Source organism: Trachurus trachurus (genome assembly GCF_905171665.1).
Source record: "Trachurus trachurus genome assembly, chromosome: 13".
NCBI classification, from domain to species: domain Eukaryota; kingdom Metazoa; phylum Chordata; class Actinopteri; order Carangiformes; family Carangidae; genus Trachurus; species Trachurus trachurus.
In genome coordinates this window covers 12,717,990-12,732,426 of record NC_139892.1, presented here as the reverse complement: position 1 = coordinate 12,732,426, position 14,437 = coordinate 12,717,990, and the positions used below count along the sequence as shown (strand labels likewise).

The following is a 14,437-nucleotide window of genomic DNA, read 5'->3' as shown; positions in this document are numbered from 1 at the left end:
CACTGCAAAAAAGAGAAAGAAAAATCACAATACATTCATACACACAATCTCTCACTTTCAGCCTTGAAGTGTTTCCAGGGGGAGTGATGCAAAGTTTACATTAAAGAAACAATGGTTACAATTAACAAAACATATTTATTATTACATTGTAGATATACATTTTCTCATGAAACATATATAGGCTATTCACTGCAGCTTCATATTGTTAGACACAACAGAAAAAGTTAGTGACCTCAAGTTTAATGTGTTTCTCTGATGTAAATTTATGATTTTACAAGATGAAGTTAAAAAAGAAAATGAATGAACACTAAAAAGTGTGATTTCTTTCTACATTTTTCTACAACAAAACCCTTCAATTTTCCATTACATACGGAAGCCTTGAAGGGCCAGTGGTACAGGATCACTTTATTTCTTTATTTCTTTGAAATTTAAAAAATGTCTTTTGTTAATTATACAACTCATAATATAGTAATAGAGATAAAGTTACACATTATTTTATTATTGGGTGAAATGACAGAAAACGAAAAAATCCAGGATTATTTCTCAATTATTTATCTTCTTTAATTAAAGATTTTGATTTGTGATCTTCACTTTACTTGCAAATAGGCGGGGGAAAAAAAAGGAAACTATCCTGGAAATTATTATTATCATTTTTATAATTATTAATAATATATATGGTGGACAAATGGTGTAAAATGTTGATAAAGGGAAAGCGACAAACAGCTGTGACACAAAGGTCATGACGCCCTCATGGATAAACTGTAAATAATAAAACCAATAATATTATAATATTTCCATTCATTTAAACTCTATCAACAGTGTAATTAAGTGATAATATAAAAAGTAACAGCAGCTGAGATGACGAGAAGCGACTGAGAAGAGGTCAGAGGTCAAGATGAGCCTCACTGTGGAAGGTGGAAGATGCGCCCGCAGGTTCGAGCCCGCTGAGCGCCGCTGCGGTCCGGCGGACGCTCACCACCAGGGTACCGTCGGGGTCCAGGGTCCCGCTGACCGACAGGGGGTCCATGTCGTCGGGGAGCAGGGACTTATGGGTAAAGGTGTCACTGACGCTTCCATCATCCAGAACCTGAGGGAAGAGGATGAAAGTTAGAAACAGATTGATTCTGCTGTAAAAGGTCACGGAGCAGAGAGGGAGAAGTGAGAAGGGCGTCGGGGGCCGAGGAAAAAAAGGCGTGAGGGCAAGAAAAGAGGGTGAGAACCAGTGAAAGAGACGGAGGAGAAGAGGTCAGAGAGGAAAAAACACGAGAGGAGGAGGTGGAGGAGGAAGGAGATGAAAACTGACGAGTTCCCTCTGAAGACGAGGCGAGCCGAGCGGCTGTGGGAGTTTCACCAGTTTGTGCTCTGACCCCAGTTAAAGTGAACCTCACTCCACCGTTCTCTCTCTCCCGCTCCTTTTAAACACGATTAACGTCAAACTGTGAACAAAACACAAAATGACAGAGCTGCAGCTTCTACACACACCAGCTCACTCAGCATGATGGATGAGCTGTTGTTGTTTGCTGTTTGTTGGTTTTGTTATGATTAATGTCTGCAGTTAGCTGCACACAGCAGGGCGGGGCTCTGAGCTACATGCTAACATGCTACAATGACAGAGCATGCTCATGATAGCATGTTAACGCTTCCTCATAGCACTCATGATATTACATAGGCCTATAATATACTGCCCGTCCCAAAAAAAGTTACCACTTGGATTTAACTTGCTAATAAGTAAAATCCCCCCATTGGATAATTAGCCTACTGCATGGATGATTATGTTTCATAACTTAGGCTCTCTAACCCTAACTGAGTCTCATTTCTACCGTGTCAGAAGACACATCCTGTGGTCGTGGAAAAGATGTTAATCTGTTCCAGAAGGGTCAAATTATTGGCATCAAGCAAATAAAATATCTAAGGAGATGGCTGAAACTGAAATTGTCCAACGCATTATTAAAGACTGGAAGGATAGGCCTATAGTGGGAACCATCATCTTCAAGGAAGAAATGTGGTCCAATGTGACAGAGTCCAGACCTTAACCCCACTGAGAATCTTAAAAACAATTAATTCAACTCTGGACGGAAATAAATATTGTGACATTGCAGAAGCTAATTGAAACGATGCCACAGCAAATGTGTGCTGTCCTCAAAGGCAGTGTAATGAAATATTAGAGTGTGTGACTTTTTGGGGGGGCGGGCAGTAGGCCTAAACCAAATTAATTTGGTGACTGAATGTCAACGGTCAATGAAAAATGCATGGTAAATTGAATATATTACTATCATCATCATTATTTATTTATTAATATAAACCATTGATCTTGATCCTAGCTTTTTTCTTGGGACATTTGTTTTGGGTTTTCTGGTTTCTTTTGTTGTTGTTTTGTTTTGTTTTGTTTTGTTCATAAAAGAAAAATGAAAATACATTGATAACCCCAAAATACTACAGAAAGAAAAAAAAACACAGAAAAGGGGCTATATGATGATAATTATGTTTGTTTGATTTCTTTATTACTGTTTGTTTAGTTTGTTTTAGTTTGTTCAATTAAATACGTATGTGAACAATAACTTTAAATGATCACTTCAATCTGAATTTGAACATTTTTTAACACTTACATTTAATTGGGTTTATTTTTAGAAAACACAACAGCACAGGATCCAGAATATATGGCTTATGTACTAAATAATGCATTGAATTAAAATCACATTTTATGCGGTGACACATACAGTAGCTTAAAGTATATGTGGCTTTATCTTTAAACTATGTGTGAGTAGTGAGGATGCTGACGTGAGTGGGTTCATCTGAAGCTCTGATTCATACATGATGAACGTGATAATTGTGGTGTGAAGAGTGAAAACACACTCACGTATGTAAAAGACACCTGAGCTCGTTCATACTCACACACCTTCTGGGCGTGAATGACGACATGGTGGTTGTAGGCCATCACCACGATGTCGTGAGGCTCAAACTGGCTGACGTCAGCTGACATGTAGTAACTGTCTCCAAGGCAACACACACCACCGCCTGTACTGCTCTGACGACCTGATGTAGAGCCACCTAGAGGAGCAGAAACATTTAGTATTTAATGTAGTGAAAGGACGTTTAAATAGTTGTAATTCACTGGTATGTTGCTTAAATGGAAATGTTGAAAAACATTTTTTCTTTGAAATATTTTTAAAAGAAAATGAGCGATAGGAACTTAAATAGGCTATTGGATCTCCATTGCATTCAGAAAGTGTTAAAAAATGGAATAACAATAGCCTATAAACTTGTTTTAAATGTTTGTAAATGTAAAAGGAGAAATTGAAATATATTGTTCTTGTTGTTATAGATTTGTACTGTGCATATATGTTGATGATATGATATTTTCTCAATCAGTTTTCTTATAATCCAGATTGTACATTTCAAATGAGTGAATGTAAGTAGGAAATGATGTCACTCTGGCAGACAAGAGTTAAAGCAGAAGTAAGCGATCTGGTCGTTTTGGCTAACTTCTTGTCAGCCGATGGAGTTAGCAGTCCCCGCCCTCGTCATGGATCTATTGGTCCTCGTCCCTACGTCACCACATTCACGCGCATCCCTTGGCTGCACACACAGCCCTTCATGCCGTTCTCTCTCCTCATTGGATAAAGCTTGTAGGATACAAGGAAGTATACAAGAAGTTTTCTCCTCGGCTTACAGCAGAGCAGAGTGACTGACAGACCCGTGTTTCGGACCAAACACTCTATGTAAGTGATTGCCGTCTAAAGATATAACTATTTAAGACTTATATTAACACAAACATTCCGCTTACTTCTGCTTTAACTGGATAAATGTAGTAGCAGCTGTTGTGCTATAGCGTGTTGTGACTGGCTGAAATATGAGGGGGAAACACCATTGCCACTTTGCAAAAGTTTTATTGTGAAATAAAATGTGATATAAAGTTACATTGAATGAAATACAGATGTATGAAATTATTTTGCTAAAAAAAAATACTACATACAGATTTATTATTAGGCTATCTTGTTTATTATCTGCTAGCATTTCAGAATGACATTTATTTTATGTAGCCTATTTATATACATTTATTTTATTGAAGCAAAATACTAAAGCCTCTTTTTAAGCTGTAAATGTGTTTTACTAGGCTACAAGTTTGAAAAATGCTTATCATTAAAAAAAAAGAGACTTGGTTAGATCATCAAACACCTGTGGGTCCTCTTTTGAAGACATTTTACTGAAATATTTTAGAGGCACAATCAGTTTTCATGTCATTTTTACACAGTGCCGACTTAAATAATGCAATAGCGTCACACTGGTAATAAACCGTTTTTTACTGCTTTATTCTTCAGTACTTTATGTTAAGTCTGTACTGTAGAAGCTTCTGTGTTTTATATCAGTGCTCCACCCTTTTCTTTTCACTTCTCATTATTAGTTTTTTATGTGGCCCAGTGGACGGCGTCTGGAGTCCTGCAGACTCAGACTCTTACACAGCAGCTCTTACGGCGCTGGATCATTACTCTCTATGAGCCGCAGGTCTTTTTCTACTCCATGGTGCCGTCTTCTTCTTCTGTTTTTTCTTTCAATCAACCCATCACTGTAATGTGAGATACTAATGCTGCTTTCCTGCTGGTGGAGAAAATTAATTAAAAAGGCACTCTGTTATACCAAGGCAGTGCCCATGAGTGAGGCACCAACATCTCAACAGCTCCAGAGCTGTTGGTTGGCCTTTATATCGAAGTTGTTTCACAGGGTCCTCTTTCTCAGTTAACCCCTAAAACCCCCAGCATGCATTTAGAAGCAACACAACCCACAGGCCATAGGGTGTTAAGGGGTTACAGATTCACAGATTTGGAATAAGAAATACCTATGCATTTAAATTTCTAATACCAGATTTTCTCAACATGAAATCAATTTTGTTATAAAAAAAGAACAAAAAGTGGTACTTGTGATTTTTACTATCAAAAAATACATGCTATGTAAAAACAGAAGCTTTGCAGGTTTAATACCAGTTCTCTCACCATTGAGTCCATAGGAGGATCGGCTCTGTCTGCTGAAGGGGGTCAAGCAGCTGCCGGGTCCCTCTTCTCCAAACAGACTGGAGCGATCAGCTGAGTCCAGAAACGGCTCAAAGAGGGGGTCCAGACAGTCGGACGAGCTGCCTAGCGAACCCTCGGACCGGTACGAGCTGGAGGTGCTGTAACGTGACGATGATCGGTAGGACGAGGACGATCTTCTGCTGGACGATGTCAGAGACGCCATGGGAGAGGATATGTGGTATAGTATAAAACGTTAAGCCTCTTCAGAGCAGAAAGTGGGTTACCAGAAGCTATTAACCTCTCTGTCACTGTCCAAGGGCTTTTTGTTGTGGGGTTTTTATAAAGTCCTGGTGCATTGTGGGTCAGTGGGGCACAGCCTGAGCTCTATATTGTGTTCTTCCTTTAGCCATAAATGGCCGTTGGTCTGGCAAGTGGAGCCAAGAATGTAACGGACAAACTGATAAGCAGTGAAGACCCCCTTCTTCTTCACACACACACACACACTCACACAGTTGAGATAAGGATGAAGGGGGTCTCGAGATGCTTCTGGCATGTGGTCAGAAATAGCAAAGTGGTGTGTGATGGTCAGGTCGTCCGTTATATGCACTGAGCCTGAACACAATGTGAGCACTTTATCAATAATGCAAGAGAAAATTGACCATTTAAGTTCTGCTTACCTGCTAATGGAATAACAGATACACTCTAAAGTTTACATCTGAAACCATGAGAGCTTCCTGTGGGAACAAAGTTGAGCCCAAAAAATCACAGAAACCGGATGATTTCTTTGCCGTCCCCAGTCAACCTTTACATTCCTGCTTTTACTACCTAATTTGGACACACATTGATTTTGGGGGGAGACTTGAATTGTGTCCTAGATTCAACTCTGGACCGCTCTAGCCCAACACATAGTGTGCTAAGTAAATCTGCACAATGCATTAACTCCTTTTGTAAAACATATGGTATATTCGATCCATGGAGATATGCAAATCCGACCTCCAGACAGTACTCCTTTTATTCCCCGCCACACCAAACTTATACTAGAATTGATTATTTTTTGTTAGACAATAAATTGACCCCTACAGTAATGAGTGTAGAATACCCTGGTATAGTAATATCTGACCATAGCCCGGTCATACTGAAACTTCATTTTCCTGAGTATACGCCACCTCAGAGGATGTGGCGGCTTAATAGTAGATTATTGGCTGATGACGATTTTAAAGAATTAATTAATTCGCAAATAGTTTTTTTCTTGGATCTTAATGATACCCCTGATATAAGTAGTGGCACTTTATGGGACTCATTAAAAGCGTATATACGCGGACAAGTCATTTCATACAGTGCTGGTGAAAGGAAAAGAAAAACGAAACGTACCATAGAATTAATGAAAGCAATAAAAGAAGTTGACCTGGCAAATTCTATGACTCCCTCTGAGGAGCTGCATAGAAAGCGTATTTTGCTCCAGCCTGAATATGACATCTTGACAAGTCAACGTGAGGAGGATTTATATCTTAGGTCAAGACAAGATCTCTATGAGCATGGTGAGCGCGCTGGCAAGCTCCTGAGCTACCAGCTAAAACAGTCAGCAGCTGCTGGTATGATAGTAGAGATAGGAGATAACGTGGGTAATAAAATTATAGATCAGAAGGGTATTAACAATCAATTTAAATCTTTTTATGAGGACTTATATACCTCAGAAATAAATGATAGGGACCGAGTGAAGAATTTTTTAGAAAACCTTGAAATTCCATCGCTAGAGGCGGCAGATAGAGATAGATTAGAGGGACCCATATCTGCTAGGGAGATAGACAAGGCAATTCGGAATATGAAGACAGGAAAAGCGCCGGGCCCTGATGGGTTCCCGAGTGAGTTTTATAAAACATTTGCTCCTAAACTGATACCCTTGCTTTGCAGAGTATTTAAGGAGGGTCTTGATAAAAAAGCTCTGCCCCAAACAATGTCACAGGCCTTGATCTCTGTACTCCTTAAGAAGAATAAAGACTCACTTAAATGTGAGTCATACCGTCCAGTAAGTTTACTTGGTTGCGATTATAAAATATTGACCAAAGTACTGGCAGCTAGAATTGAGCTTGTTATAAGTAAGATAATACATCCTGATCAGACAGGGTTTGTTGCAGGTAGACAACTCTCCAGCAATCTCCGCCGTCTGTTCAATGTGATATACACTGCTGAAGATAACATTGTGCCAGAGATTGTGATATCCCTAGATGCCCACAAAGCCTTCGATAGAATAGAGTATTTCTATCTATTTACGGCCCTCGAGAGATTCGGATTTGGTCCTACATTTTGCTCGTGGATTAAGATAATTTATGCGAACCCCCAGGCTATGGTAAGAACAAATATTATAATATCTGAACCCTTTTCTTTGTTCCGGGGAACAAGACAGGGGTGCCCTTGGTCACCCCTGCTCTTTGATGTGGCAATTGAACCCCTTGCAATAATGCTGAGACAGGCTGCTGAATTGGTAGGAATACAAAGGGGGACACAAAACCATAGGCTGTCTTTGTATGCTGACGACCTCCTCCTTTTCCTGTCAAACCCTGTCATTAGTGTCCCGGTGGCCCTTGGTATTATCAAAGATTTTGGGAAGGTGTCGGGCTATAAAATTAACTTAGAAAAAAGTATTCTTTTCCCCATTAATAAACAGGCGAGGAAACTTTCTTTCCAGGCCTATCCCTTCGCAACACATAAGGATAAATTCACCTATTTAGGTGTTAATGTAACTAGTAAATATAAAGATTTATTGGATCATAACTTTAGAGTAACATTGGATAAGGCAAAATTAGATATGGAAAGGTGGGCATCGCTCCCCCTATCATTAGCAGGGAAGATAAATTCTGTAAAAATGAATATAATGCCACGGTTCCTCTATCTATTCCAGACGATACCAATTTTCATTCCTAAATCATTTTTTAAAGAATTGAACAAATGTACATCTGCCTTTATTTGGAAAAAAAACAGTCCCCAGGATAAGAAGAGAGTTTCTTGAGAGACAGAAAGGAGAGGGAGGCCTGGCGTTACCGAACTATATGCACTATTATTTTGCTGCTAATATACATAAATTGTTATTTTGGGTCTCAGAGTTAGATGAGGATGAAACCCCAATGTGGGTTCATATGGAAAGATATACTTCTAGCCCAGTGTCCCTGCACTCCCTGGTCTGCGCTCCTCTGCCCTTAAACAAACGCCTTTACACAAACAACCCTGTGGTATCTAATTCTTTGAAAATTTGGGTCCAATTCAGATCACATTCTAAAAACAGAAACGCCCTCCTATCTGCTCCCATGGCAATCACTTGTTTCCCCCAGCCCTCGGGGGAACAGCTTTTAGGGAATGGCATAGAGCTGGGGTGGAATGTGTCAAACATCTTTTTAAAAATTGTATTTTTATGTCTGCTGCTCAGCTGGAAAAGGACTATGGAAACTCCTCCAAGACTAATTACTTTAGATATTTCCAGGTTCGAGACTTTGTGAAAAAGACATTCAGCCCCTCCCTCGAGCTTCCACAAAGCGGATGGATAGACGAGCTGATGGACACAGATCCGACTGCTAAAGGGACAGTCTCCACGCTATATGCGGATATTCAGAAGGTGGCTTCCCCCTCCCTGGACGGTGTGAAAAGGAAATGGGAGGAAGAATTGGGGCTGGACATATCGGAGGTTGACTGGGGAGGGGCAGTGGAACTAGTACACTCTTCTTCTGTATGTGTGAGACACGGATTGATACAGTTCAAGGTGTTACACAGACTCCACTTGTCAAGGGACAAATTGGCAAGAATGTACCAGGGGGCCGATCCGACTTGCCCTAGATGTAAACAGGTGCCAGCCAACTTATGCCACATGTTCTGGTCTTGTTCCAGGCTGAAAGAGTTCTGGGCCAAAATTTTTAGAACGTTCTCATTCATTTATAACAAAGATATAGAGCCAGTGCCTCTGACAGCCATCTTTGGTGTGGCACCGAGGGAATCTCAACTAACAGCCTCTCAGAGGAAGGCAATAGCATTCACCTCACTGTTGGCTAGGAGACTGGTCCTATTTAACTGGATAAAGGCAACACCGCCATCCATGGAAGAGGTGATGGCACACCTCAAATTAGAACATCTTAGATTTACTATACAGGGCAACACCAAGAAATTCTCCAAGGTCTGGCAGCCTTTTATTTCCTATTTTGAAAATGAGTTTCCATCTGCTCCAACATAACTGGCAGCTTTTTACCCCCCCCCCCCCCCTTTTTTTATTTTTATTTTTTATTTATTTTATTTTCTTGAACCTTCTAATCCGTTTGTATAATAACTTTCATCCAAGACTGTCTGTCTGTCTGTCTGTCTGGGTATGTCAGGTTTCAGTATGGTATGTTGTGTTATTGTTTCGTAGTTTAGTCTTACATTGTGCTGTAGGACTTGAGTTCGTGTTTTTCTGTATGAATGATATACTTTTTGAAAACTCAATAAAAACACTTTGATTATTATTACATTCCTGCTTTTAAAAACGTTAATTGTGGTGACATTTGCCTATACACAATTGTCCTCCAAGTGCTGCTGTATGTCCACAATGACATTCAAGACTGTCATATTAATACTTTTATTAATATGTGTGTACTGTGTGCATATGTGCGTGTGTGTTTTCATTTAAGGATGTGTAATACTTTGCCCTTCAGAATAATGGTGCTTCAGTCATAGTAGGGACACTTAACGTGTGAGCTATAAAGCTGAAGATACTAGTTAATAACAGCAGCATAAATCAACATGACAGTCCCACTTTGTGCTCTCAGGCAAAACACTTGTATCTGTCCTTGTGTAAGATATTATGCATTGATAAATCTTCTACAGCAGAGTTTTTTTCTTTTCTTTTCTTTTCTTTTTTGATTTAAAGATCTTCAGTTTATACACATATAATTTGAACTAGAAAAGTGGCAGGATAATAGAAAATAAAGTAGATTTTAAAATGTAGAGACTCAGCTGTCAGCAACAGAGGAGTTATATTCAGCCAGACGTCCAGCAGCTCCACGGGGAGTGGGTTTACTCTCTGGGCTGAACACTGTGGTCTCCAGAGCCTTGTACACAGGATCTCTACAGACCTCTGACAGATGGTGAATCTCCAGTAGGTGCTCAGTTCACAGGAGAGAAAACTATGACCTGAGGTTAATAAGGCGAAAGCAAACAAGACACTGAGCAGCTGGAGAAAGAAGAGGAACTTAATGGTGGATAAATGGCAGAAATTCTCAAACTATAGCTGCTATAGTAGAGCTCCTTTCAAATGTAATCCTCGACATAAAATGGTTACATTTTTTATTTCACTAAATAATATTATCAAAACAACTATAAAGACAAAATAATATATTTATCGAAAATGGACACATTAACAAGTGTGGGTAATGTTGATTCATCCACATTAATATGAGACTATTTTATAAACAAAGCAAACGTCTGGGAGTATATTTAAATTTAGAGTATTCACAGACCATGGTTGCACATGTTGACTTTGTAGTTTCATTGTCTAATGAGCCTAAACTACAGTAGCTACTTTTGATAGCTTGTTAGCTTTAGTTGATAACTAGGTAATTAGCCTACTAAACTTCAAATGTATTGCACTTGACCTGGTCTTTTTAGTTGTGGAAACTGTGTTTCTGTATTGTCAATGTGTTGTCTATTGTCTATTTGTGTCATTCTATGTATCATCCTTGTATAGTAGTTTGTGGTCTGTGTTTTCTGTGTTATATGTTGGGACTGCAGATGGAAATTGGCTGTAAGCTAAATCTGGTGCAACCATCTCTTCATTTTCTGCAAATGATTAATGTCATTGCTCACTGCCCCTTAATAAACTAAAAAAAAACGAAACAAAATTAGCCTCAATTTAGCCTTTGAGCAAGATGTGCTCATAGGAACTTACTAAACCAGTATGAACTCAGTCTTAGCATTTTTGGATTAGCCATAAAGTAGGCGGAGTCAGGCACTGTCAAGATGGTGACAACAACAGCAGCGTCTTCACACAAGCTACTTCCCTCTATACAGCCTATTGAAAAGCTACTGTTAACGGGAATACTTCACTGACACTAAACTGTGAACCTTCACAGCTACAGTATTAGTCTTCTACTGATAATTTGGATTCCAGCAGTCACAGACATTTTAAGATTAAAAAATATGAGAATGAGAGATGAATGAGAATTTATTTACGTTTTGACCCAAATACTGTTGGGTTATGTTCAGTTCACAGCGTGTGCAGCAGCCATTCAGCCAACCAAGCCTCAACATCAGATTTCCCACTCTGTTACAGAGATCTGATCTTTTCATGGTTGTCTGAACCGGGGGAAATCAGACGTGGTTCCAACCTGTTTCCATGACCAACACCAGATAAGATTTCCTCAAAGGAGTCATTTTTTGTACCTGTAACTGTTTTGTAACTGCATTTATCTGCTGTATAATGTAGAGTAGGTACAAGGATCTAGAAGAGGATAAAAGTATGTGCACGTTTTTCACTGACATGATGTGACAAAAACTCTTTATGCACAAGATTTTTTACCAGCCTTTTGATTGTGACATTGCATGAGGTGTTTGAATCATTAAAGGAATTCATGGACATTTCTGTCTGTTTAGGAATCTAATACATTACATTATACCATCAGAAATGCAGCGTCTGGCTCAGGCTTTCATTTTCTCTCATCTCAGAAGGACATTGGTGATCTGTCTGTCGGATAATTTATGTGCCAACAAGAGATCATCAGAGGAAAAGACAACCTGGAGGTGGAGAGAAAATAAAAAGACTGAATGAGAGTCAGGAATCGGGATTAAATAAAGCAGAGATACTGTTCTTTTACACAAGAATATACTGATCCTTGGCAACCAGTGTACCTACTGTATACCTTACCTGTTCTGTTCCCTCTCTTGTACCTGACCCGATTGACCTGGCTAGGCTTTGTTCAACAGTCTTTCTCTGTGCAAGCCATTACCCAACTTCACCTAATAGCAAAGCACATCAGCAACCCAGCCACATCCACAACATAAAAGTGTTGTGCAGTGCTGCAGTTGTGTTGGTCTGATCAAGGCCTTCCTAAAGCCTGTGCCTCTGTTGGATGGCGCTACATTAGACTTACAGTAAATTACAGTAAATGTCTGATCAAAATAATCTGGACAAACAGTCAACGTCATAATTCGCCCCCAAACCTTAAAGTAATAGTTCAACCCTAATAATAGCCCTTTTTTTTTATTGCAAAACAAAAAGATTTAAGATTTATTGCAAAATCTAAAAGATAGATAGATAGATAGATAGATAGATAGATAGATAGATAGATAGATAGATAGATAGATAGATAGATAGATAGATAGATAGATAGATAGATAGATAGATAGATAGATAGATAGATAGATAGATCCAGCTTAGGAAAATTCATAGAGCCTTTTTCCTTGCATTTTCATATTTTTAGAAACCTCATCATGGAGCATCTTATTCACACCGGACATGTGTATGTAGGAGGTCCAAATGTCTAAAAAAGAAAACCACATGATCACACACACACACACACACACACACACACACACACACACACACACACACACAGGCTTTGATTTGAAATCCATCAGGTCCTGCTCTGATATCCCCCCCTCCTCTCCCTCCCTGAACGACCAATTGGATTAGAGCGCTCCCCGGGGACCCATGATGTCATGGAAAGATGAAATACTCACTGCTGTAGAATCACTAAGACCAGCTCGACCCTGTGCTGGTGTCTCTCCGACTGCGTCCTCTGCCCCGGTAATAACTTAATAATGATGATGATGTCGTCATGTCATCTGGGGTGGGTGGGGGGCGCTAATTGAAGCAGGTTTTATGGTGTGTGCACCGGAGTGAACATCCAGTAGTGATAATTCATTATTTAATTAGAGTCATAAAACACTAGCCTATATACGTGAGATTAATGTAGATTCCTATATGCCCTCATCTGGTTCCACAACACTGAAAATTACTCTCTCAACAAGTCCTCCAACCCAGTGGCGTGTCTACAGGTGGGCCGGGAAGGGCATGGCCCACCGTGAGCTCAGCCTTGCCCATCCAATGGAAACAGTGACACATAATTCACACGCCTGCATTATCCAATGCAAAAGAAAAACTGCCCCACTTTCATCCCGGATTTACTTGAAAATAGTAGTTTGCACAAAGTTTGGGCTACATCGTCTAATAGATGAGTCATTACACTAATTTTAAGACCCGTGGTGGGATCAAATATATCATACCATATTTCTCTGTTTTGTGTTTTTTTTTGTTGCAAAGAACAATAACAATAATTTATCAACTTTATCAATATTTTTATTAACTCGAAACCATATCAGATGCAGCAAACAAAGATTCATTTGTCAAATCCAAGGTGGCAATATTCAAATAATTACATTCAGCCAAAAGAGGAAGAAAAGTATTAAAAAGGAACAAAAAGAGGGGGAAAAAGAAAGAAAGACGGGATTGAGATTTCAGAGGGACGAGAAGGTGTGTGTGTGTGAGTGTGTGTGTGTGTGACTGATGCTGATGCTGATGGTGATACACAACCCACTGTGCAGTGGATGGGACAGTACATTCATTCAGGGTCATCTGTTTTCCTCGTACCCTGTTAGTTCATAGTGTCTTTGAGCTGTATGGCTTTGCTGTCTGAACTCTCACATGCCGTCTTCACTGTAGGTCTCTTTCTATTCAATGTGTGTGTGTGTGTGTGTGTGTGTGTGTGTGTGTGTGTGTGTGTGTGTGTGTGTGTGTGTGTGTGTGTGTGTGTGTGTGTGTGTGTGTGTGTGTGTGTGTGCGCGCCTGGTGTCACTGTGTGCAACCCCCCCAAGAGGATTGTGGGACTTTTTAATTAAGACGTTGGAGGCTAATGTGGGTTAAACACAGACCATGTCTCTCTCTGTGTTCAGATCCTCCAGCAGTTTTCACACTCTCAGTTATGTGTTTGCACGTTTTTTTGTCCTGATGTTCACAGCTGGAGGGGGGTGGGATTGAGTGTGTGTGTGTGTGTGTGTGTGTGTGTGTGTGTGTGTGTGTGTGTGTGTGTGTGTGTGTGTGTGTGTGTGTGTGTGTGTGTGTGTGTGTGTGTGTGTGTTTGGGAGGTGGAGGAGGTGTGGGGGGGTTGGCATGAACAGTCCCCAGGCCCTTCAGCTTTGTTCTAAAATGGAAAGTAGGCTACAGGCGACCACCACCACCACCACCAGCAGTTGAATATTCATGCGTTGCCCTCCTGCCTTGACACTGTCCAACAGATGTTTTGATGTCTTTTTATAGCGCTGGGTTCTTCCGTCACTATCACACGCACACACACACACACACATACATACAACCTCACACACACAGAATCTGGAGCACTTCTCTCTGATAAGTATCCAATGTCAGCACTTGCCTGGAGCAACAAACTAAAACACACACTGCCCACCCACACACACAC

General features: G+C 40.1%; 1 protein-coding gene across 1 annotated transcript; it reads right to left on the bottom strand.

Moving 5' to 3' along the window:
• Positions 1-883: 883 nt before the first annotated feature.
• hspb12 (heat shock protein, alpha-crystallin-related, b12) lies at positions 884-5,229 on the bottom strand (the record flags this gene model as incomplete). The annotated part of the gene is made up of 3 exons (XM_083985604.1): positions 884-1,087; positions 2,897-3,048; positions 4,977-5,229. The coding sequence occupies 3 exons, from the start codon at positions 5,227-5,229 to the stop codon at positions 884-886; spliced, it is 609 nt and encodes a 202-aa protein (XP_083841730.1).
• Positions 5,230-14,437: the final 9,208 nt, after the last annotated feature.